The 27,838-nt window shown below is 36.3% G+C and overlaps 1 protein-coding gene across 4 annotated transcripts in view; it reads right to left on the bottom strand.

The window, feature by feature from the left end:
• NKAIN3 (sodium/potassium transporting ATPase interacting 3) overlaps positions 1-27,838 on the bottom strand; it is a 349,553-nt gene that overhangs the window by 150,428 nt on the left and 171,287 nt on the right. For 3 of the 4 annotated variants that reach the window (XM_061342754.1, XM_061342757.1, XM_061342753.1), the window contains exon 3: positions 26,774-26,854. The exons of the other annotated variant lie outside the window; for it this stretch is intronic. In XM_061342754.1, the coding sequence (XP_061198738.1) occupies positions 26,774-26,854 (81 nt within the window). The remainder of the gene's footprint in view (positions 1-26,773; positions 26,855-27,838) is intronic. 4 annotated transcript variants of the gene reach the window in all.

Below are 27,838 nucleotides of genomic sequence, written 5' to 3'. Positions count from 1 at the left end.
GTAGGCAACATCATCCTTCGCGTCCTCTAAAAGTCTACGTTTTATTTTGGTGCTTTTAATTTCCCATACCCACAAGCAAAGCTGGAAAGTCTTGTAGGCAGCACATTGTCTGTGACCCTAGGATAGAGGATGGCGTATTTAATATTTTCCCAACACACATCAAAAGATCACTTACGCAGTCTCTTAACTTACCTATTCCTTATTTTTAATTTCTTATTCCAAAAGTGATGAGCTATAACTTTCCAAATTTCCTTTATAACAAAAGGCTAAGAACCAAAGGAAGGAAAAAAAGTTATGTATTTGCTGCCCTTCAAGCAAAGATATGGCTTGTAATTAACAGTTCCAAGTCAATATTGAAAATACTAAAGAAAGTCCATTTTTCTTGTGTTGTTTTTTTTTTTACAGTTATGTCTGAATACAGAAAAAAAATGTTTTCCTTAAAAACAATGTAACACTGTAACAACCTTATAAAACAACAAAATCACCCTGGCTCAGCTGTAACGTTATTAGATCTACCTACAGAACTTCATGCATTTAAATTTAAGAACAAAATGGCATGGAACCATTACTAGCACTTTTCACATGGTTGTGAGCAATTGTTTATCTGACAAAGGATTCAACTGTTTTCAGCTCTGTTGGTTATTTTCTGGAAATAAAAACCTTAGTCTGAAAGAAGTAGTTCAAAACCACCCTCGCTCTTCTGTGCTAGGTGGGATGTTGTCCTGAATTTATAAAGCAGAGGTCTTGCGTAAGAGTCTTTGTACAAAAAAGGCAGTTACAGTGCTGGAGTGTAGAGAAAGAGGAAAAGACAAGGTGGTTAAAGGGTTTTCTTAAGATCATAAAAAATACCTCAAGAGAAGTCCATCATATTATCCAACAAATCCAAAATTTGCAACAGCAAACATTATGTGCTACATGGATGACAACATCTATGTATTTTGTGATATGGCAAAGTAAAACAACACTGGGTCATATAATCACGATATATAATAAATTGATTAGTTTGGGGAAGAGATTATAGGATAGGACTACTGATTATTCAAGAGACTGCACATGGTGACTGAGTATCTTTTATGACCACTTTTATAATCCAGTCCCCTTTTACCTGCTGGCTCAGAAACTGGAACTATACTTAACACGATGCAGTATTGATCATTATTTGTTCCTGGATTTATTTTTTTTTTCTGCTTTAAGATAGTTGCTTCATTTGGCTGACCTAGGAAATACCAGCTGCATGTGGCTCTCATTGCATGGGCCACGACTAATTGATTTGCCAGATTTATCCAACAGCCTTGTTATACTATAATGTGTTTGAAAAGGGGGAAAAATCTTCAGAAACCCCTGAGGACAAAATAATGGAGCAAGTCAGAAACTGTGAAATTTGTCAAGATTTATTAAAAATGGCAAGAGCAATGTCACTGAGATGAAATTTTCAATTAGCAAAGTTACTTCAGGAGCCAAGTACGAGATGTTATTAAAGTTTTCTGAGTTCTACTGTTTGGGTTAAATGTACAGAAAAAATTGAAAATGTACAACAGAGACGTAAAAATCATTATAGCAAAAACTAGTGTGCAATTTCTGCTATAGCAGTTTTAAAACAATTTAAAACTCAGGTCTGAGGGAGCTTACATATTGAATCTTTCTTCCTAATCACAGTGGTTTTTGGAAAATCTGAGCACAGTATGGCAACCTATTCTTTAGGTATTCAAAGACTAAGTACGTTATTTAATCGCTTGAGTTTATAAACATAATATTTATCCCTGAATATGCGTAAGGTCATAGGCTGTGAAAGATTATTCAGATTTCACAAAAGCATTTTCTGACAGATTCTTTTGCTCTGAATAGTTCATTTAGCAGATGTTCAGGTTCCAACAATATTTTCTAGCCCTTACAGTTACCTGAAAATAACTAGTATCCTGGACATTTCCTAAAGGAAAATAACAACAGCACACTAAGGGGAAAAAAAAAAAAAAGGGGGACAATGCAAGCTTTCATTTTAAAGATGCTTTTTTCTAGAAAGTATGTGAACAATTATGCAAATTGCACCTGCCTACATCCAGCTGTCCTAGGAGAGATTTGAAATGTGCAATATTTCATGATGTGAAAACACTTTCTGACCTTAACATTACTGGGGGATCACTTGCTCTTCTAATAAATCCAGTTCTGTTTTCTGGCTTCTCATCTATTTGATGTAAGTGTAATTCACTTGATAAAGATGTGTTAAAGCAATACTCGTTTTAGTGACCTAAATGATGTCAAAGTGAGGAAGTAATGAAAGGTTATGTGACTGCATCTGTGAACCGCAAAGGCTGCATACAGGACACAGAATGTGATGTCAATATTGATGGGATTTCATCATTGTTCTATAGTGATCACTTCTTCAGAATTCAACACTGAGTATAACAACCAACAAAACTCCCATGTGTTGTCTTCTACTTGAGGGCAAACATCAAACCAGAAAATCAATTTACACCAAAAAGACTATCTTCCTCATTAAACATTCACTAAGAAGTCTATGTATATATTTTATTGGTGTCCTTGTCCCTCTTCTCTTTTTTTAATTTCATTAATTTATTAATATATTAATTATCAATATATTATTAATGAATTATTTTCTATTTATTTATTTGTTTACTTTATTTATTTTACTTTAAAAAAGACATAAACCATCTCTTCTATTGTTTTGGAAAAAGTCTGCACGATCATCAGAAAAAGCTGACTGTGCCAAGGAAGGCTGCATCAAAATATCATTGTACAATATTTTACTTCAGGCAAAATATTGCCACATGTTAAAAAAAAATAAATAATCCCCCAGTGTTCTCCATGTAAGATATTAATGTAATTGAATAAAGCAGCAAATTAAAGACAACCAGAGAAAAATCACTATCTTAAAGTAAGTGTTTTTCTCTGAAAAAATCTAACCCTGAAGTGGTTACCAAGCAGAGAATGTATTTATTCATCAAATCACTATCACTATTTCAATTATAAGTAACTTTTACAAGGAAAACAAGCACTGCTTTTAACAAGATTGCTGTTAACTGTGCCGCAAAACCCCCTATGATATTAAAACCTTACTGCTGAAGACCAGACTAATTAACAGGCTAATTTCAATACCACAAGTTTTCAAACCTGTGGTATTAATTAAGAAGCAAAAGGAGACAAATGGCCTGCAAAGAGACGTATCTGCCTTCTGGCTTACAAATGAGCAGTGGCAATCTGTGTAATCGATACCAAGAAACCTGCTGGAATGAACACCCAACCTCACAGCTTTCTGCACCAGCTCTTTCATTTCTCTGACCTTTCAGGTAAATGTATCTTGTGGTTTTCAAATGACTAACTGGCACCTTTCATTACTTTAATCACTGAACTAAAAAAAGTATGTAAATGTCAGCCTTTCTAAGACCACAGTCTGATATATCCATAATTTCTGTATGGAAAGCTGTGTCAGTAGCTTGACGGCTGGGAAATGGTCAAGCTTTACGAGTTCTGAGGGGAACAAGGGAAATGAAAATTATAGTTTTCATTCTCTTCCAGCTGTAGCAGTAGTGGGGCTGCTGCTTAGTATGCCCCAGAAAAGACTTTGCATGTTAAATATACCACTTCCCAATATAAAAGACAGAGCTGGCTTGAATGGTAGTTAACAAAAGCCATAATTCAAATGGAGATGTGTGGATCAGGAAAGTAAAAGTTATTTAATATTTTATTAAAGAAATGAAAATATGTTAGATATCAGAGCTTGAAATATTGAAACTGCAGATATTTATCTCCATCCAGAGGAGGGAGTTTAAGTACTTTCAGACAAAGACACAAGATAGTAAAGAAAGTGGGTGTTTCTTGGTTTTATGCCTTTGATTGTCTGAAAGTACTTAATGTTTGTTTCCTTAAATTTTTGTTTGGAATTATTTTACTTTTCTAATGTTCAAAGTTGAGGCAGGGGAGGTTCAGACTTTAGGAAGCATTTATTTACTGACAGAGTGGTCAAACACTGGAATAGGCTTCCTAGAGAAGTGGTCGATGCCCTAAGCCTGTCAGCTTTTAAGAGGCGTTAGCGCAGGCCCTTACTGACATGCTTTAACTTTTTGATAACTTAATTGGTCAGGCAGTTTGACTAAATGATTGTGGTAGGTCCTTTCCAACTGAAATATTCCATTCCATTCTATTCTAAAAGTAAGCACTAAAAGTTTTTATATAAAAATAAATCCAAATCCTTCCAAACCACTAATTTATCATTACAGTGAAATACACAGTTAATGAATTAACCCCCACCCCCAAAAAAACCACTTGCTCTGAAGAAAAACTGTGAAGACATGATTTGGCATAGCTAATGGTTAGGAATCACATTCTGACTTAGAAAGATCTCTAGAGAATAGCATCTTGCAAGCTCGATGTCATGGTCCCTTAACCCTTCACAAGCCTGTCCTTTAATCGGGAATTTTGCTTGTGCATCTTATACATTTTCTGATGTTTCTTTCCTCTTCAGGATGTAATATAAACGTTGATATTTACATAGAAAATACAAGTATTATTGTTTAAATTTGCTACTGAATTTAGAAATACATATGATATTTAAAATAAAAAATAATCTAGTGAATTTAGTGTTCTCCCTCTCTGCAGCCACATGCTCCTATATATATTGTGTACAAAGACTGCTGATGCAATGAGCAGTAGAAGTTTTGATCAAGAGAATAATAAACTAAAGTCAAACCACAATATCCTTTATCCACCCCATGTGGCACCCACAACTATTGCCACATCCTGCTTTTCACCCATAATATTCCTTCTATTTTCCTAGTAAAACCCATGACTTCACACAGTATGCTCAAAGGCAATACATACTAAAATTACTTAGCTAGTTCATTACAACATATTCCATAAATTCATTGCAAACTGCCTTGGTTATTTCTGTGTAATTCCAGACTACTGAGATTAAGAATATGGTTTTTTTCTATTTTTCAGCAATTTTTTACCTCCTTTGTTCATCAAAAAGCATTTTCTTCATCGACTTGACCCCAGATGACTCAAGCCTCAAAAATTTTTGATAGGTAGATGTCAAAGGAACTTACGTTTTCCATTATAAAAACTGGTGATAAAAAGAAAGGGCTGAGAGCACTCAGTGAGTTAAGAGATGTTGCCTGACATACTCAAAGAGAAATCCACACATAGTAGAAAGTGGTTTTTATAAAGCTGAGTTTTCCATAACGTCACTTGTTCCATTATTGAGCTTCTTGTGGAAGCAGATAAAATAAGATTCACCTTGCATTTACCAACAAAGATAAAAGAAGCCAAAGAGTCAGAAACTGACAATAACACCAGGCTATAAAATATATACCCCAAAACATTTTAAAACATGACTTAGACTTTCCATTGACAGAGAATGCCATGAAATGTTACTCAGTTTTTTAATCAGACTGTTTTTTAAATCAAGTGTTTATACTTGAGGCAGGACAATACATACGGTAGCAATTTAAGATAATTTCTTGCTTATTGTTCTTTTGTGGTGCTATTTGGTACTTACAAGTATCTATTTAAAGATGCTTAGTTTGTAAATGTCAGGTGGTCAAGAACAACACAGGCATTGAACAGGATCAGAGGGAGACCAACAGCAAACAGCCCAGGGATCGTTATTTGGAGGGACTAGCGTTTGTTGAGTATCAGAAAGAGGTAAATTAAATGAGCTCACGTACAAGGATACAGAATTTAATACTAATTCTAGAATATGTTTACAAAAATTAATTTGGCAGCCTACTTTGTTTAGATTCAACACTGGAAACAGAGCTTGTTTATAACAGTTCAAAAGAGCTAGAACTCTGCATTCAGTCACTTATACGAGAATGTTGTTGTCCGGTTGTTCGTTTGTTGGCTTTTCTTTTAATTAGAGAACATGAGTGAAGGAACTGTGTTTCTTCCACATAATTGAAAGTAATGCCTTTGTAATCATGTCAGATGTTATGACCTTGTGAATAACACGCAGGCCATATCTTCCATGCTTAAGGTCTAGTTGGTAAAATAATTACAATTGCAGGCTTAATTTAAAGCTGTCCTTCATACTTCTGAAAAATCATCTGACAGAAGATTTCACTTGGGACTAGATTGTGTAACACTGATTTGACTCACAAAATAACTTAGGTAATACCACAGTAATAGGCTAATATTAATCTGCATTTACTAACCACCTTATTTTCTAATTCTTGTAATAAAGTTTTAACATTTTCTGTTCTTGTCTATGGAAGTTAAAGGGGAAAGAAAACCAGTAATTTATTAAAGAACTGTTGTAGCTTTCCTTTTTAAGAAAAAACTGGGTGAGGGTTGGCATTCAGACAAACCAAAGATAAAAGCAGATATTAATTTGGAGTAGGCTGATTTGAAACACAGTGAATAAATAAAGTATTCTAGGACAGCTTTAGGCAGAGTTTACTCTTGCCTTGTTTATCCACAAAGCAGCATCGCTGAATTCCCTTGGAGTCTGCATAACTCATATCAGCACGCAGTGACGTGAATTCCTGCTCCTACATGTGAGGCCGAAGATCTCTCAACAGCAGCACTGTGGATCACAATTAGCATCGTGGCCTCTACCACTTCGCATTGCCATAGGGTCTTGTGCAGGCCGACTTGACTAATATTCCTCTAAAGCAAAGAGAGCTATATAGACATCTACCTCACAGAAACTGAAAAGCTTTTAATAAAGCAAGTTATAAAAAGAGCCTTCCTCTACATATGCATGTATAGATTTTGAATACAGGGACTGAATTATAAATCCAAGATGTGTAAGTAAAACGTCACAGCAAGATATTTTGCTATGAGGTTTTGTCATTTCAATAAATTAGAGACTAGGGACTTCTTGCTAGTGGGAAAGTACCTGAAGTATCAGCTGGGGACATATTAGAGCCTCAGATCCAATAGAATGAATAATCCGGGTCCCCTCTGAAGCCAGACATTCCTTTACTGAAGGATAATTCACTTCATTCTATTTTCCCCTATATTTTTTTAATGAATATTCTTAAGAACATATTTGTAATAAAATACCCCTATATCTACTACTCTGTGTGATACAACCTCATTGGTTTAATGTGTTCTTCCTACAAAGCTGTTCAAGTGTAAGATGGAGAACTGATTTCTTCCGTGATACTTGCTTTTTTTGCCTGTCTCTTCACTTGTTTCCCCAGCACCACCAAATACATCACAAAAGCAGAATTTTCCAAGGGCAATTTCACCTCGTGTAACTGAAGAAGGTGCAGGAATTGCAGGCTAGCACCTAAACCATCTAGGAATACTAATACACATGGGTACTAATACCAAATGAGTGTGTACGAAACACTGAATTTACTGTTCTAATACCACAACAATATCCATTCATTCCATATAAACAAGCTCAAATCCACTGTCAGCAGCTGTGTTACCTGAGATGCATACCAGCTGGAACATTTCACCAGTCTGGCTAAAGTAGTAAGAATGGCAATGCCCGAGGGATCACCTAGTTCTAGAAGACCAAACTGACACCTGCCTGCAACAACTGTAGCTTGTCTGGTTTGCTTCTTTTAATCTCTTTTTGATCTGTCACACATTTTCAGAACCTCTTCTTACCACCTGCCTTTAACACAAGCCCTCATCAGCTCTCAAGTATCCCTGGCTCATACAGCTGAACAAGACTGTCTCTGGATTTTCTCCTCCAGTGCATTCTTACACATAATTCAGATACCACTGGTCTGCATCTTTTCCTTCATCTCTTTTTATATGTGATACTATCTGAGACTCTTCTCCCAAGAGATTCTTCCGAAAATATTGAACTTTTAAATTACAGTGCACCTCTTCACAGTCACCTTTTAAAAACTTCTCCAGTGTTTATGATCACTTTCTGCTTTAACGGTTTCCTTTTTCTGAATCATATAGGTCAATTTTCCAAGTGAGCAGCACTATGAGACATTATTCTTCATGCCCAGCCTGCTAGGGAAGAAGAGTCTGGTGTATTGGCAGGGTAATGGAAAAGGAAAGAGCCTACTGTCCATAGTGTCATTTTCTGTTTCTACTCATTTGGACACCATATCCACAATATTCCAGGCAATCTAATTTTAGGCTGACTGTTTTTCTTCCTTCTGAGAGAGTTATTAAAAAGAGTACAGTTGTCATAAGGTTATATGCAAAAGAGTTGTGCAATATCTTTAGTGCAAAATCTTTAATGCAAAATCTAGGGATGGCATATCCCTAATAAAAAGAATTTGATTCCTTGATAACAAGTAACAATCAATCTGAAACTTCCAGTAAAAATTTTGGGAAAGATTTATCATACCTGCAGAGCACACTTTTCAAGATAGGTTTTTAACAAAAGAAAATCAAGTTAAATTTTCTGTTCTGGCAGTTCCTGGATAACTGTTATGACTTCTTTATACCAAGGACCTACCCAGACCAATAGCTTGCAAAACTGGCCAGGTTTTGAGTAAGTGACTACAAGAAAATACTTTGCACTATTTAGATGACAGAGAACTTGAGTGGGAGTTATTTCATGTGAAAAAATAAGTTCTGGAGAACATCAGGGTATCCAAATCGGTGCATGTCTGAGTGCATGCTCATTTCTGAAGGTCACTAGATAAAGGGAAGATGTCACACTGAAACTGCTCCCATGATGCAAAAGCGAAGGTAGTTAAAGCAATGATGAAATACATTCCTTAGGTCAAGTACTACATACATGTCTACATGCTATGGAAACATAATGGGAACTGACTTGGTAGAAAAACTTCCAGTTTATTTGATAATTAAAAAAAAAAAGAAACAAATCAAAGAAGAGTAAATCAAGATGAATATTCCCCCCTCTCACACAATGTGATATTATGGAACCCGACAGATCATCTTCAGAAATGACTTTAATAAACATCACTTACAGAGAGCAGAAAAAAATTATGACGTTGATGTGTACTGCTATAGTGCCAACCATCTGTAGCACTTACAGTCAGAATTTCTGGCATACTTCAGAAGAAAGAAGGTATTTCAGAAATATATTACTGTGTTTATGAGATGTAAAATGTCAGTGTAGCACCATACACTACTGTAGCACAGTAGACTTTTTAGACTGAATGTCTAAAAAGATCATGTATAATTTCCCTTGAAAGCACTAATTTGCATTCATACATACTTCAGTTGTGGTAGGAGGTCTACGTGCTTTTTCTCTACCCAAGCAGAAATACAGCTCAGCCTCAGTGGTAAGGAGTCCTTCAGTAAACTTTATAACCCCATTCCAGACTCTGGCTGTCAGTTAACAGCTTTTCAGAATGACAGTTTAAATCAAGAAAATGTCACATGTGTATAGTAACAGGTGTAATCTTGCCTGCAAATTGCTGCCTGTGGTTTTCAGAAACACAGTAAATTGCTGGCTATTTACAATGAGTCTCACTGCAAGGATAACTCGACTTTTGCACATTTAACAAAACACTCTTAAATTATTCATGCATATCATTCAGTGTTTGGCTAATTTTGAGAATCACTGATTTCAGGAACCTGTAGTCTGCCTTTTTACTAGATAAATACAAATCTTATATTTCACTTTCATTTCTCAAATATAAGACTGAAAGTCTATCCTGGTACCAAAGATCTACGATACATTTTAGAACTCACTCATCAAGCATAAGTGGCCAATTTTTTTCAAACGCCTGACAAATACAATGTTTTAGTCTATCTTCGTCTAGTACTTCAGTTACCTCAGGTCTACTGGTATCTACAATAGAAGATGTATTAATGGTGATACAGAAGACTATACCACACATGTACCTTTTCAGAATACAGTGAAGCAAAGGTTGTCTTCCATGAGTCAAATATCTAAGCAACAACTGTGTGGAAAGCAATATAAGTTCATAAATTAAGGTACATAGAGGAAAGCTATGTACATAAATTAACCACACAGAGGAAAGCTACACAGCTAAGAGTGAAAAGCAATAGCATGAGTTGGTGGACAGTGCTTTATGGGAAAAAGACACTACAGCGAAATTGCTTCTACCTTGGTAGATGGACAAGGTGGGACCACAGCACCTTTCTTCATGGATGGGAAGAGGTATGGTGTATTTGAAGAAAGGAATAATAGAAGTGCTGAATACAGAGATGATGCCCTTTCCTGCCTCTGAAGACACAGCAAGACTCACAGAGAGACAGTTTTCTTCCCTGCATTGCCACCAAGGCAGTCTTCAAAGGAGAGGCTTCATGATAGCCCACAGGAGGCCTATGTGAAACTCGTGACTGCATTCCTAAAAATGCATTGTCAGTATTGAGTCAGTTTTACATCATTGCCCTCCAGGGTTTCCTTCTCCTCAGAAAAGCAAACAAAACCTTGTCTCTCCTTTAAGGTTACTTTGCACACAAGTACAGAAATAACATTATTATTAAAAAGTTATTTCTTTACAGAAATAACTGAGCCACAAGGCCTACTTTTTATCCAAACTGTATGATCATGGTTTCAATGCTTTTTCCTGTAGTTACGTCAGTTTCTATTATCTAAGAAGAATGCCAAGGACTCCGAAATATTAACATTTCATAAAATGAAATCCTTTAATTTTCTCCTAAAAAATAATATTTACCAACAGCCATACATGAGCAGCAGAAAAATCTGCAGATACTGAAAAGCTACAGTTTGTTTTCAGTAGTATGTATAATTACTATGTAATAACTTCTGTTTACCTTACTGTAACCCATTGTCGTGGTTTAAGTGCAGTCAGTAACTCAGACCCACGCAGCTGCTCACTCAGTCCCCCTGTTCCTTCCCGTCTTGGCTCTCGGAGGGACGTGGAGGAGAATCAAAAGAATGTAACTCCCACGGGTTGAGATATGAGCAGTCCAGTAACTAAGTTATAACACAAACCACTGCTGCTACCACCAGTAATAAGGGAAATAACAAGAAAGAGAATACAATACCAAGACTGACCGAGCAGTGAACTAGCCCTTCCAGGTAACCCTCAGTTTGCATCCTGGGCATGACGTGCTGTGGTATGGAATACCTCTTTGGTTAGTTTGGGTCAGGTGTCCTGTCTCTGCTTCCTCCTGGCTTCCCCTCCTCCCTGGCAGATCATGAGACTCAGAAAGTCCTTGGTCAGACCAAACATCTGAGAAGTAACTAAAAACATCGGTGTTATCAGTGCTGTTCCCAGGCTGAAAGTCAAAACCACAATGCTGCATCAGCTACTAAGAAGGAGAAAATATGACTGCTACTGCTGAACCCAGGACACCCATAAGCTCCTGTGTTTCTTTTCATGTACAGTACAACCTGAATCAAAAGGCCACTCAGTAGACTGACAATCTATTAAGCCAAGTGGAAATACAAGTAAAAGGGGGCAATAATTCCATTAGAAAGGCAGAACACAACCTTGTGAAATATTAAATCATCCTTATTTGATGCACCAACTTATTTTACTGTTGGCAAAACTCCTAAATACAGGAACACATTTATGTTTCCATGCTAATAAAGGGACTCATAATGGAAGTCCTAAATTAAAAGAAAAACTAAGTCAGATTATTTATTACACTATCCACAGTCTCAGTGATGTGATACAGCAGCACAAACTAATGAGTGGATTGCAGATCATAAAAGCAACATATTGTGAAGTCTTTTTCACAAAAACATAATGATTTCTTTGGCTTTGAATCTTTTTTTTTTTTTTTTTATTCTAGGAATGACATTAATTCTCAGTGGGTTTTTAGTCTTCTTCGTAAGGACTACATCTTTTTTAATACCTTTTTTAAAACACTGAATATTCCAGAGATGTACTGAAATAATCAGCTAAGGCAGATGATGGCTTAAAAGAAACAACACAAACTTCATAGATCTACATATCCTTCCCTGACTTTTTCTTACTCCAATTCATTGAATTTCTCTCACTTCATGTTATGTATTAGGAGAAATTACAAAGCATAAGTACAACAGAAGAGGTGTCACATTAATATATACAAGATCAATACAAACAAATGCAACCTAGATGACTTGAAAATGCTGTTAAGAGACACTATTAAGCAATATCATAATGTGCATAATATAAAAACATAGAATTATATAGATAGATTCATACACTGGTATTTGTTTAATATTTATATTAAATACATCAAATCTTCACATTTCAACTTTATTGCATCAGACAAGGTGTTTTGTACTTGATGGATACTTTTTTTTTTCAGCTTTACAACAAAGCCTCCACCCTTTCCCAGAATTTGTATATGATAAGTGGAGGTGTCTATGGATTGCCTCTTATTTTAATGCTGATTCTGCAAACTCCTTAAATGCATAGTAAGCATGTGAGCAATTTTATTGAGTTTAATGAGACTACTCATGCATTTTAAGTTAATCATGTGTCTTGCTGTACTGAAGCTGCAGAAAAAAAACATACAGAAATCTAAGTAGTATGAATGCACAATGTTATAGGACAATAATCGCTGCAATTTACACACTGCCCCTGTGATTTAGGTTATAGGAGCCCTTTGGGTGTGTGCTGGTCTTGTTGCCTCTCTGAAGCAGATGTAGAGGTTGTGTGTATTAAGAAGGCATCTCAGTGAGGTAAAATATATTTTTACCATACTGTCCTCATGGAGTCAGAGAATGTATAAATTCACAGTACTGAGCAAGTTGGGGAGAGGGGTTGTGGAGGCCTAGGTGAGTGGCACATGGAGTTTCAGGGGTTAATGAGTTAGGGAGTATTCCAGGTCCAGAGCTAGGGTGCTTTGGATGAAGGACTGAAACTTGGAAGGAATACAGAAGTGTTTCCTTCCTTTCTCCTCCATTGTGGTCTTTCCTCTGTTTAGTTTAATTTAGAGATAGCAATTATAAAGTTCCTAATGAAAGGTTGCAGCAACTTTTCTGTCTGTTGAGGCACTAGACAGTTTGTTCTGTCCCCTCTTCCAGCTACCTTTATTCATTTCTAATAGGAAACATATACAAGAATTATGAAAAGATTCATCCTTTGTGAAAATTTCTTCAGTCAACGGGTACAAAAATTTTCAGTGCTAGGCAAACAAACCCATGCATATACTGATTGTGTCAGTATATGTGTGATACTGTTCTTCAAGGAACCAGGATAAAAATGGAGAAAAGAGTTCAGTCAATACAAATTGGATGATATGTAGTGGAGAATATTTAATAGGGAAGAAAAGTAGAATCCATGCTAGCAAGGTTAAAGGCAGTAAGAAATTATTCATTAAGCTTATAAGGAACAAAAGAAATAGAGATGATCTAGACCTACTAATAGATAAAGACTGTAAATTTTTTAGAGAGACAGAAAAAGCAGTCATCTTTAATATGTGTTTCCTTTATTTATTTAGTAAAGAAGAGAATGAGAAGAGGAGGAAGAAGCATATTCTAAACCATTAGTAAATGATCTATTGATTTACAAATTATATTCAGTCTTTAGGCCTGGACAACTTCGGCAACCAAACAGAAGCATTGAGTGTTGCGATTCATGAATGTAAATAAGTTAACTTTTAATAAAACTTGGGAACTTCATGAGACTGAAGAACTTTAAAGCTTACGTAAGGTTCAAAACACATAATGGTTAGTTTAGCATCAGTCCCAAAGAAATTGAGGGGAAAGATGACTTAAAAAGATGCTTGAGAACCAGCAAAAAGCAGTATAATTGATGTCAGTCAGTAAGATTTCATAAGATATTAGGACTTATTAAACAAACTTGATTTCATTACTTCAAGAGACTAAAAGTTGAGATGATAGACTCAGCTGAAAGAAGATAATATATTTAGACTTCTATGTGGCATTCAGAAAACATTCTTATTGAAAAAAATTAGAGTGGCAGTATATTTTTAATAGACTGAAAGTAAAATAAATTTAAAACTAGCTAATTGACATAGCTATCAATGGAAATCATAGCTGAATGAGAGTGTTACTAGCAGGACTCCTTTGGGATTGATGTAAGGTCTGATGTTATTCAACATTTTCATCAGTGATTTAGAAATAAGTATAAAATCACTGCTTGTAGTGGATGCACTGGCAGATGACACAACAACAGGGAGGATGGTAAATAATGAAAAGGCAGGCAGCTGTACAGGGCCATCTGGACCACATGGTTAGCTGGCATCAGCAAAACAAAATCTATTAAATTATAGGCATAAGCAAAGTGGTACAGAGTGGAAGCAGGAAACACATGTCATGCAACAGAATTGGAAGCTGCATCCTAAGGAATAATATACTTGGATAAAAGTTAATATGATCCTGGAATGCTTAAGCAAGCTGACTAGTTAGAGATGGAAAAAGTGATCTTACTTAGACATTTAGGAATGAAGAAATTCTAGGGTACTCATGGCATTGCCAACATCTAGGAACACTTTAAAACTCTCTAACAACTTTTTTAAACCATTTGGTTATTTTATATATTAAAACTAGGTAAATATGTGTCCTGGGCACATTTTAAGATGTATACATTTTCACAAATCTTAGCATATTGTATTAGAGTGAAGCCAGATGTTTGCAAAGAAAACATTACAACAAGATTATTTAAATTCTGCATGGGAAGTAGCAGTTTTCAAACCAGAGTATAAGGTATATTTTTCTCTAATCATCAGTGAGCCAATTGATTCATAAGCATAAAATATATAAAAAATAAAAGAGAGAAAAATATCAAGAAGTCCAGAGGAGGGCCACAAGGATGATCAGGGGACTGGAGCACCTCCCATATGAAGATTGGCTGAGAAAGTTGGGGCTGTTCAGCCTGGAGAAGAGAAGGCTGCGTGGAGACCTCATAGCAGCCTTCCAGTATCTGAAGAGGGACTATAAGGTTGCCAGAGAGGGACTCTTCATCAGGGACTGTAGTGACAGGTCAATGGGTAATGGGCTTAAAACAAGTGAAGTTCAGGTTAGATATGAGGAAGTTCTTTACTGTGAGGGTGGTGAGGCACTGGAACAGGTTGCTCCATCCCTGGCAGTGTTCAAGGCTAGGCTGGTCAGAGCCTTGGGCAACAGCATCTATGGGGAGGTGTCCCTGCCCATGGCAATGGCAGGGTGGTTGGAATTAGATGAACTTAAGGTTCTTTCCAATCCTAACCATTCTATCATTCTATGAAAAATAGCTAGCTCATGTGAAAAACATGAGCTCATGTGAAAAACATAAGAGTAGAAGATACCCTGAAGCAAACCATAGTTGCAACTCATGGTAGACATGAAGCATACGAAAATAGTCCCAAAACAGCATGAACAACTCTGAAGTTAAACAATGTACAGGTTTATCTGAGATGAAGACCTAGTGGAAATCAGTTTCTTCACATCTGGACATGTACATAGTTTTTTTCTCATAGAATGTAGCCTTTTATCTAATAGCCCACCTTTGAAGTGGGGAAAATAAGAAGCATTTGTGAATGCCTCAGTAAGAGGTAAAGAGAAAGAAATATCAATTTATTCAGGACAGGAAGGCTCAAAAAGAAAATCATCTGCCTTGGCCATGAGAAAGTTAGCCAGTAGCTTGGTCTCTTCTGATCAAACTGAGGAATACTACTAAACTGAATGAAAATAAAGCTGAAAAGTACAAATATCATTCATAATTCACAGAAAATAAGGGTAAAATGGATCAACTGTGTCATATTTGGTGCAAAGAAGTAATCTGGATTTTAGGCTAACACCTATGCCCCTCACAGCGGAACTAGACAGAAGGGTCAGCAAGCAGTTCAGACAGTTTGAAGTGTCTCAGCACAAAAATATGTCAAAGACTTCAAATGTCTTTGAGATAAAAAAGGAAAATCTTCAGCCAAAACTCCCAAGTCAAACCTGAATATCTCAATCTACCAAAGAGAAAAAAGAAGGTACTTCCAAGCACGCAGAATTAAGATCCATAGAACTAACGCCGAGCAACATTTCTCAGCAGACAGGTGTAATAGATTCTCTACCTGCAGTGGAAAAGCTCTTTCAAAACAGTATCTTAAAGAACTTCTACAACCTATCTGAAGATATAAGCAGAGAGGGAATCTAAGGAGACAGAATGCAATGCTGCCATAACACAGAGACAGTCAAATTATTCATAAACAGTATCTACCCATAGAAAACTGTCTCAGGCAAGCACTGTTTCCATCACTGTGACTTCCAACATCTCTGCCTTCCCCATTTGACTGAACAGGTCAAAGACCCAGCATTATTTGTGGTATAGTAAAGCCACTCTGACAATTAAACCTCCTAGCAAAGCAAAGGGCAGCCAAATCCCCAGCAGAATTCGCTCACTCTTTTGCCACTAATCTACACTAAAGAAGTCTGCTCAAAGGAGTGCTGATACTCATGAATAATAAACTCAGTCACATCATCAACATGAGCAAGAAATTTCTCTGAAGGACAGCTGAAAAAGGAAAAGAGAATATAATGATCTAGATAAGGAATAATCCCTTCAATTCCCTTATGCATTGAAAAGGAGTTCTCAAAAGGCATTCATCTTATGGAGGTTAAACAAATTATTTCAAGAAAACCAAATTTAGGAGATAAGCTTTCTCCAAGATTCACACCACAAAGATTAAGAGACTGCTCCTATAACCTACAGAATCAAAACCATTTGAATTAAGAAAGATTAATACAACATAAACACTAAGCATTCCACAAAAGATTGCCAAAACAGACATGTTGGAAATATATTTAAGGCTTACCCAAGGGACGCTATTGAACTAACTAGAGGTTTTTTTGTTTGCTGAAGCCTTCAAAATGAATTTTAGGAGTGAGGGAGGGACACTACCCAACAGTTCCCCTTATTATGCACCAAGAAAAAACAACTCAAAAGGAGATGAATGGCAAACATTTCTTCCAGGTGCTCTTTTGCAATACCTGATGAAAGTCAGGTTCAGGTAGGCCCACCAGACTTAGAAATTTTCTAAAACACAAAGGTAAAATGCCAACACCAGGCCCATATAGCAAAGTAATTTAAGGTAAATGCTAACTCAGAAAGCTCAAGACTATGCACACCGTATGCTGAAATACTTTAGAAAATCCTAAAGAACCAGCAAATTACTGAGTGGATACACAGGCTCTACATACTTAGTAAAATCTCCATGGATACCATACGAAAAGTAAAACAAACTTGTATTTTTCCTTGCCTTTCCTCTAAATTAGGGGGAGTTCTGGAATTCCAAAGAATGAAATTACAGTCACCTGGATGAAATCAAAAGACGATGAACTATCGCCTGCTGAACACGTGCCAGCTTGTGCCCAGGCAGCCAAGAAGACCAACTGCATCCTGGCCCGTATCAGAAATAGTGTGGCCAGGAGGACTAGGGAAGTCATTGTCCTGCTGTACTCAGCACTGATGAGGCTACACCTCGAATACTGCACCTCACTACAACATATTGAGGTGCTGCATCATGTCCAAAGAGCAACGAAGCTGGTGAAGGATCTAGAGAGCCAGCCTTATGAGAAACATCTATGGGAAATGAGGTTGATTAGCCTCGAGACAAGGAGGCTCCAGGGGCACCTGGAGGGCTCTCTACAACTACTTAAAGGGAGGAAGTAGTGAGGTGGGTGTTGGGTCTCTTCTCCCAAGTAACAGGGAGGAAACGGCCTTAAGTTGCACCAGGGGAGCTTTAGATTGGGTATTAGGAAAAATTTCCTCACTGAAAGGGTTGTAAAACATTGGAACAGGCTGCCCATGGAAAAAGTTGCACCACCATCCTTGGAGGTATTTAAAAGAAGTGTAGATGTGGTGCTTAGGGGCATGGTTTCATGGTGGACTTGGCAGTGCTAGGTTGACAGTTGGACTTGATGAATCAGTGTGAAACTCCCTTCAAACCAGTAAAACTGTCTTTAAGCTGGGCATCAGTTAAATGAAACTATTTGTTAGAAGACTGATGAAATGACAGGCTTACTCATAAATAGGAAGAACTCCTTACTTGGCCAATGTAGGAATAAAAATTTCAAAGATACAACAGGAAAGCAGTGTACAAAAATTATTAGCAAAAACCATCATTTTGACCTTGGCAAGCAATAAATCGAGCCTGCAACGGCACTAAAAAAGTATAGGGCCTTACATAAGGGTCAAAATCTGTACACACCAGTCACTGTGTCAGTACTTAGAAGGTGATGGATAGACAGCAGATGTGGTTGATCCAATGTGTCTGAACAACAATATGATTAAAGAAATAATCAAAATAGCTTTCATTGCAGTTTTGCCAGAAGGACATCATATTTACAAAGAACAAAATTAAAATCTAAGCAACAGTCTTCTTCTTTTTTTTTTCCTACAATAAGAGCATAACAATCACTACAAAATATATCAAATTGTCAATTAGTATATAAAATAATAGGTTCACCCTTCTCTGCAGATGAATTTCCCATACTTGCTTACAACCAAACCACAACTCAGAGAAATTTCCCTTCCTCACTCCGTGAGCAAGCTAATTAATTCACCTTTTCCCAAACACATGAGGCTAGAATAAATGACTAGCCCCTATATGCTCTGATTCCTTATTCTGTATGTTCTTGTCCTACATCTAAATACCCCATCTTTTTTCAGATTTTGCTATGGGCTTCAGGCACAGATGTGCTATACGTACTCAGGGATTTACCCTCTTGCATCAACCCATGTCTCTCCAATTTAGAGACAAGGATGTCATGTGGGACAGTATGAAACGCTTTGCACAAGTCTAGGTAGTAGATGACAAGTCAGTTGCTCCTGTCCTATCCACCAGGATAACGAACTCAAACAAATATGAATGTTTGGTCTACACTGTAAATTTCAACCGCTGAATTCAGGAATCAAGCGAACACCAATTCTGTTTTAAAAACATATTTTAGTGGTAATGATTGTATATAATATTATGAACCACTGCAAAAGTCACCTGAAAGGATATGAAATATAATTTTTGCACCATCTGGAAGGTAGTCCTGATTAAGTTGTTCAGCAATGTGACTGTATCACCTAAACAAAATAATTAACATCAGGATGACACATTCTCCAGTTTCAGTGGCATTTATCTGTGTCCCATTTGTTCCATGCAATTTTTTTTCCAGAGTGACTTTATGCTCAAATCGTGTCACCAAGCTAGCTGGCATGTTAATTCTCCTTCCAAGATCAAGCATGCATTTCATTAAAACTTACATGATACTAGAGCTTTACATAATAGACTGAAACAGACAGAATATCAAATCACTTTGATTTTGTGAAATCTGGAACACCAAAAAAACCCAACAAAGTCTCTTCAGCTAAAATATGAGTCTTTTGAGGCTAGCTCGTTGAAAATTTTGAATTTAAAGAATGAGTAGTGATTTCAATACTAGAGTTCTAACAGATTAATACCCTTCCGCTCTTTGATTTGCATTGTTTTTGTGGTTGGTTATTTCAGGGGGAGGGGGAGAGTGGATTGTTTGTTTGTTAAAGAGAGCATATATTAAGGCGTCTTCTTAACCATTCTGCAGGTAGCATTTCTTTAGTTTTATTTTCAAAAGGCATGCATGAATCCATAGTTATTCTGGTTTTTTGGCTGAGATTGTAAATTGCAAATAAAAAGATAATTTATTTTTCCATAGCTTCACCATTATGAATTGATAGTTGGTGGCTAGTTGTTTTCTAATTTTTCATGGAAATAATCATTGTATTCTAAACAGAAACTACCACATGCAATTTCTGCTCCTGCACGTACTGATGTCAGCCTAACACAACATCAAAAATACTGTTTGCACATACCATTGAAAGGCACACCACCAACACACTGAATCTATGATTAACAGTACCTAATACCAGCCAAGGCCAGAGCTATTATTCTGAAGCGCAGAAATGTTGTTTCTGTTCAATATTACACTGCATAACTTCACAGTAAATTGGTTTCCAGGTTTATTGCCAAAGCAATTAAAAATTCAAAAGGTTGCTGTTTGAAGAGAACATTATGGAAAAGTATTAAATACAACTGAGCCTGAAGATTATTTCTGTTTATGGTGAGAGAGCAGCAGGATGGGAGGAACAACTTGCATAAGGAAAGTCATATTAGAAGTTCATATTTTAGCAAACACATTTCAGTGTAATGTTTATTGTAGAAAAGGGCACAAGAAGAACAAAAAGGAGACAACTGGTTCTAAAACCTTTTTATATTAAAAAAATCCCAACAAACTGTTACTTTTGAGAGCTGCTTCAAATTCAAGGGAATTAAATGGATTATATGACGCAAGCATTGAAACTTGTATTGTGTCTGTTTTTCTTTACCTTTATATTAGTTTAATTCTATTTACTTAAATGTTGTTTAATTAGCATTCCTCCTTTTTCCATATTGCAGAAGATTCTGTAACATGGCTTTCAAAACAACAATTTACTAAACCCTTTTGGAATAATAAAGTTGGGGAAGGAAGACAAGGCAAGAGGGTCCAAACCTCAAAGAAACAAAACCAATCTTTTAATTAGGTTTAATTTCTGCAAGTTGAATTTTATTAGCACACACACTAGAAAGAGATTATATTTAAGTACTGCTGTAAAATGAGTTATTTATAATTACTAGAAACTACAGAATGCCTACAGCTACATCCACTGCTTTATCATGATGCGTTATTCCTGCATACTACAGCTAGTAGCAGCTGATGGCAGCAGCTGAAGTAAATGGACATATAGTAATGGGGAAAGTATGAAGGTGATGGATATGAGAGATGCTGACCAAAGCAACTGGTATGAATCAAATGTGTGTGGGAAAAAATTCTCAGCTGAGTTGGACATGAATGTATGCACCATGTCCAGAAGCAAAGAAATATACTATTATCACTCTCAGATTGTCCTCAGCGAAGCATGTGCTGCTGTGAAAGGCAATGATTTGTGTTGAATTAAAAATCCATCAACAGAACAGAAAGCACATGAGCCTTATCTGTAACAGAGGTCTAATCTCTGAATTAGGAGTGAACAGCAATGATGCATCACTCTGACTTGGTGTCACACAGCTGAACACGAAAACCCCATCCCTGCATGCTCAAGAACTGCTCTCAGCCACCTCGCAGCCTCAACTGGGGTGTCCCATTTTCTGTGTCCCTACACATCTGCTGGGGAAAAAAGCCAGAGACACCCCAAACTCCCAAGCTGGACTGCCACTCCTTTCCAAAATTAGTAAGACTGATTTCATTAAAGATGTAGTTTTGAGCCTTCAACTTGTACTCATATTTTCATTTTTAACATTCCTACTCTAAACCATCCATGGACACTAACTTGGGGTTTTCTTTTGGCAGAGGCTTATTTCTATAGATTAAAAACAGTGGGGCAGAAGAGTTACCTAGTGATATGGCTTTTTAACAGCTTTAGATCCTATTCGGTGCCTTATTATTAAGAAAAGCTTCCCCTGATCTCCAACCAAATCTTCTTTGCCACATGCTCAGCAAATTATTTCTTGTCCTTCTTCCCAGTGGATATGAAAATCTTCATCTCTTTCCTCTACATACATGTGAGTAGATGTACTATGACCTACCTTGAGCCTTCTGTTTAGACAAGGAAGTCTTTTACATTCCATCTGCTGATTTTCCATACTGGTTTTATGGATGCTGCGAACTTTGTACACAAGCTTTCTGGACTGGGCTATTCCATAGAGCTAATTCTGATGCTAATTACACCAAAATAATTGTCTCTGTTTTCTCACATCAACCCAAATTAGAATGAGAATCACATTTACTTTCCTACTGCTAGCCATAAATACAAGCAACTCTTATGTTCTCATTTCACATTTTAAAAAAGACACAAGCATATACCTTTACATGTCTATTAATTACAAAATAGTATTGGTTTTAATCTTAACTTACTCAATTTGAGATCATTAGATGTAACTGCGCAACAATTAAGGATTGACTGACATGCACCAGATGGAATAAATTGGATTCCATGAGTAGCCAGGATAAAGTCCACATAATTAGCCCCCTTTATGATGCAGACTATTTTGTTTAGAAAAGAGTACCAGGTTTCTATTCATATTCTATTACTAAGTAATTTATTAGCCCATTTTGTCCCTGGATGGAATAAATTATTAATTTTGAAAGTTAGAATTCTATCCCTTCAACTACAGATCCATATAAGCATTTATCCTATAGTTCTGTCTTAATAAACTTGACTGGGAGCCCTACAGATTCTGACCTTCCATTGATAAAAGTATTACAACGAAAATATATATGAAAGAGGTTTCTTTTATTAATTAACATATGCAAAATTTCTTTTGGCTTCAGGTGAAAGGTTAAGTTAGTGTCACCAGAAGGGGAATTGGACTAGATGATCTTTTGAGGTCCCTTCCAATCTCTAGCATACTGTGATATTGTGATACAATGTTAGTGGCACATTGAGACAGTTCACAGTCATCTACATTCAATACATAAAACTAAGGATGTGATAAACATAAGCTCTTTTAGAAGTAGCTTCCTACTGAATATATGAATGTTTGCCAAACAAATCCTTAGTCAAAAGCAGTTTGACTGAGAGTCAGTTGACAGAGAGCTCAATCTTGGGAGGTAAAGAAATCCAGAATAAGGCAAAGTTCACGCTCAAGAAGCATGCCATAGAAAAAAAAAATTAAACATGAAGAACAAGAAGGAACATCATAGAAAAAGAAAAGAGCTCATCGGCACTGCCTAGCTACTGAGGTAAGGTATATCAAACAACATGAAAGGAGTACACTGCACTGGAATGCTGCCATACATTTACTGAATAAAGGCATTAACACGTGCAATCATCACTAACAGTCAGTAAAACACAGTAGAAAAATGATCTAAAAAAAGTATCAGTTGGAACAGAAAATTATAAATACAAATAAACACAGCTATTTTCATACTGGATCTGAAGGAGTACAAATGATAGAAATATTAGCTGCACACACTAAACAAATGAAGCGTCCTCTGTACAGAAGTACATAACAGAATGTATTGCTGGGGATGGAGGGCTGGTTTATACAAATTAGAAGTTCTCGTCCATATTTAAGAAGTACATATAATACTTCAAAATAACAGCTTCTGGTGTAGTATCAGGTAAGAAGCAATCAATGTTTATTTCCAAATGCTCTTTAGAGAATTTTCTTTTACCTGTTATTCCTTGAGATTTGTGTTTATGTCTATGTAAATTGTCTATATTCTCGAAAGTAGCAATTAGAACACATTTTCATTTCAAGACAGAGCAAGATCCAAACAACTAATGAGCTCATGTATGGATGTAGCAATCTGTCATTCTGCAGCAGAGGATTAAAAGGTCATGTTATAATAGCAGCTTTGTTTCTCTCATACGGAGTAGTTAACACCAAAAAAAAATGCTTTCCATTTCATAAAAGTAATAAAAAAATACAGACAAATTTCCTGTTTCATAAGGGTGTGTTTCCACTGCTAAAAAGCACAAAAAAACCAGTTAACACAAACAGAAAAGAATTATATGGGTATATTTATTTTATTTCTGATCAAATACAGTTTCTTTAGCCCTGAAAAAGGCATTAAAATTTTATGTGCACATCTGTATCATAAGTGATATGTTGTCTATAAGGAAACCTTTACACATTAGGTTTCTACTTACAACACCTGGCTGTGGGAGAGCCATGTTAATTTCCCTTTCACACCTGAGAAGACTTGAATGCATATCATCTTTTTCCCAGGAGGTTGCTTGAATTACCATACTGTAGCTACTGGGAATGCTTCCACAGAAAGCTCTTCTGTGAAGCTTTATCTCGTTAAACAAAATAATATGATATTAATTGGAGCAGGGAGTGAGACTCAAGTGAATTCGTTGACAACAAGCCTACAGCTATACATACGGTATTTTAGTTCCAAGCTTACCGTTATCCTACCAGCTTCCACCCATCACATCTACCAGTTTGGCCCTCCACTATTAAACAAATGTGGTGGGGAATTTGGGTGTATACGAAACTGACTTTATTTTCTCCCTCCCCCTCAAATTCCTTTAAAAACGTGAAATGTGTTTGCAACTAAAAATATACTTTCCATGCCACTCTTGTGAAGAGATATCACATTTTACTGAAAGACTGGAAAGGATCAAGTCACATATATCGTGTTTGATACTAGGAGGGTTGGTGGTAAAAGGTTTCATCACTTTTTATTACAAAAAGTTTAAAGATCTTGGTATACCAGGACCATAAACTTTAAATTAAATAGCAAACTGTTTCTTTAAAACAACAACAAGAAAACAGTTTACCAGGAAAATCTGAACATTATGCATTATAATTGATGGAAAAAAGTTTCAAACTCTCACAGCAAAGAACAGGCCTAAATTACCTATCTTCTTCTTATTCAAATTTTCCATTAACTGAGGTGGAACTTTTTGGCTGAATGAAAACAGTGAATATTCAAAGGAGATCTTCCTTTCTGCCACAAGAATAAGTTCTGAGCAAAATTTCAATGGTGGTGGGGTTCCTGTTAGGACATTTAAAAAGTCTGTCTGCATTGCACGCATACTCCAAGTGAAGACACTGAATTAAAATTGCCAGTTATTACTGCACCAGGTTATATTTCCTGATAGTATTCAAGATCAAAGACCCAATAAATTCTCAGGACTCCAAGCAACTGCTGATTCTGGTCAGAGCAACTATAAACATGATAGTGCTTAAAACAAACAAGCGAACAAAAATAAGTTAACTGCCAGACAGCATCCTAAATTTCCCTGAAAATATGTCAACAGACATTAAAAATTACATTCAATCTGCATTCATTTCTGAAACAAAGCCTTTTTTTCCCAATGGAAAAATAGAACAATAGCAAGAAAAAAAGGAAAAATACGCTCTGCTATCATTTCAATGCTGAGAAAAGACACATCCTTGAAAAGCTTCTGATAGTATTTGATTTCCCAAACACAGCAACGTACATTGATAACAGAACCTCTCTGTATCATGCCTAACAACACAGGAGTATGTCCACGGAAAGCAATTATAAAATTTTTAGGCTATCATGTTGTTCAAAATGTGGGCCCCAATTAAACCAGCGTCAAATACCTATCACTTTGTACATACCCAGGATTCTATGTGTATGCTGCAAAAAGACGTCAGCCTCTTGATGACTGCATTATCTCCAGTGCAGTTTTCAGAAACATCATTAAAGGGATTTCAAATTCAATGGTTTAATGAAAAAATTCTTGATTCTATCATTACTAGCTTGGCCCTGATACTGATACCTTTCATATAATCTATCCAAGAGTTAACTTCCATGAAAATAATTTTGCATCCATCACCTACTTTTCCCAAAAACTACTTCGCAAATGTTGTAATTATAAACCACAGCATAAAAGTTACACTAAAATTCTGATATCAACCAAAGTACATACTACTAAAAGGGATATTTCTCAACTGCTGAGTAATACTTTTGCTACTATTTCTCTGCATTGTGATTTGCCATATATATTAAGTAAGAAGACATAAAAGTGAAACACAGAGATGAAACTGAAAGATTTGAGATCTCAGTTCAAACCTGTTGGTTTATAATTCTCTCACACTAAAGATATGATCAGAATCTTTTGTAATCTGTGGAAAGACAACTCAAATTTTCATAAAGTCAGAGGTCAGACTAAAAGTTTCACTTAATTCCTAATCACTTAGATAAAAACATTAGGTACATATAAAAATATAATAGGCACTATAAAAACGGTCATCACCAACTGATTGAAAAAATACAAACTCTATTTATAATGAAAATGAACAATTACTTTGGGCCTTTATCACTTCCATGTGGTGCTCTTCCGTTCATCTAATAGATTTTAAAATCAGAACATACCAATATGATCATTTATTTTCATAGTCTATGAAATGCACTGATTTCCTCATCGAGCGTATGACTTCTGGCGAACTGCACCATATCTGCTGTAGCTTTTCATTATAAAATTTTATCACCAAAGGAATCTATCACTGAAAGCTTTAATTTCAATGTAATTTTTACTGAGTACATTAAATTTCATTTCTTATTAAATTGTTTTCACTAGTTTTCTGTTTGTTGTCAGTCAAAAGCTAGGATTTTTAATGCTGAACCCCAAAAAGCATGTAGCTTACAAATGTTCCCATTTGAACTGAGCTAAAAGCAATGCATGAATTAGCCATGATGTAGTTCATACCTACAACCAATAATGTGGTTGTTTATTCTGCTAATAATACCGGGATCAGCATGTGCTATGGGCACACTGTGACTGGAATCATTTAAGTATGAAAGTGGTAACCAAAGATCAGTATCATATATGTCCAGCAAGAGGATAAAAACCAGCAGATGCTGTACAGAATTCGTTGTAGATACAATGCTGAATTTGAACTATGGTAATGGAAGTGCTACCTTGTATAAAGGCAACACGCATCTTGATACCTTCAGCAAACATTTCTGCACTAATCTGAGGTTTGAATAAGGAATCTGTGACCTAGAGCACTGAGTACCATGAAAAGCAAAGTTTTATTCAGATGTGAAAAAAGTCACCCTTTGCAATTTGTTTTTTTATAAAGAATCAACATTCTCACTGTGAGACCAATTTGCTCAACAAGTTACCACATTAACCTTCTTTGTAATTTTCTTTAGCTGCTTTCACAGCAGTCTCAGAAATTCAGATATGCTTTTCATGCACACTTGAAATTTCAACAATCAAAAAGAACCTCAAATTTTGCGCTGAATAACCTTCCCCCCACTCCTTCAGATGGTACTTCAGAAGGCAACTGTATTTCAGATTCAGTGCATATATATACTTCAAACCCATGACTATTTACTATCAAAGACAAGTTCAAGCACTAGAGTTCTCATCAGAGGGGAACTCCAAAGATCAAATTGTATCTTCAAACAACTATATTTTCCCTCTATGGCTCCAGCCTTCTAAAACCTGAGAGTCCTGCTGTTAAAACACCCTCCCATAAACCTGAAGAAGGATAAGTGACCTACCTTAGAAAGTCCGCCTACTTCCAAATAGAAGCAGATAATGAAAACATTCCAGGTGACCCACAGGGCAGTCCACACCGTGTACTAAACACAAAGGCAGATGAAAGCAAAAAGACAGAAAAATAAAATGTGAAGATGAAAGGACCTTATACTGAGCAGATCAATAATAAACTGATATCAATAAGCATTGTTCTTCTGGGATCAGCCAAAACAGAGAGTTCAGAAAAGGAGTTCTCCCTGCAGAACTCCCCTGAGAACCATAGGAAATTACAAATCCAATATTCGTTGCTGCTCTAAATAAATCAATAAAACAGATTTATTCTTTACAGCTTTGTACTACCCTACTGATACCAATTAAGTCCAAAATGCTGTTTTGGGGACAACTGTGAGTTATTTGTAAATCATGATTTAGCTCTGTTAAAGGAGATTCCAGAATAGTAATTTAAATAGGCAAGTATTATTAAAACAACATTTAAATATTATGAAGAAATATAAAAGAAAAAAAAAGACACCAAAGAAAACAGATCTATAGATCTGATAATATAGATTTAAAAAAAAATCAAATGAGTAAAGGGTAAATCTGATCTCTTAAGAATCACAGGATTATAGAATGGTTAGGGTTGGAAAAGACCTTAAGATCATCTAGTTCCAACCCCTCTGCCATGAACAGGGATGCCTCACACTAGACCAGGTTGCTTAAGACCCCATTCATCCTGGTCTTGTACACTGACAGGTATGAAGCATTCACAACTTCCTTGGACAGCCTGTTCCAGTGCCTCACCACCCTTACAGTAAAGAATTCATTCCTTACATCCAACCTAAATCTCCCTGTTTCAGTTTGGACCCCTTGTCCTGTCACTACCCTGTCTGATGAAGAATGCTTCTCCAGCATCCTTGTAGGCCCCCTTCAGATACTGGAAGGCTACTCTGAGGTTTCCACACAGCCTTCTCTTCTCCAGGCTGAACAGCCCAATTTTCTTAGCCTGTCTTTGTATCAGAGGTATGGGAGGAGTCTTTCAATAAAAGTTATTTTAATTACATTAAAAATAACTCACTGCTCCAGCCCTC

This window comes from Neopsephotus bourkii, unplaced genomic scaffold, assembly GCF_033783945.1.
Source record: "Neopsephotus bourkii isolate Nb327-2 ecotype Australia unplaced genomic scaffold, CSIRO-AGI_Nbou_v1 NB_1820, whole genome shotgun sequence".
NCBI lineage: Eukaryota > Metazoa > Chordata > Aves > Psittaciformes > Psittacidae > Neopsephotus > Neopsephotus bourkii.
The sequence above is the reverse complement of the archived record's forward strand: the minus strand, read 5'-3'. Positions and strand labels throughout refer to the sequence as shown.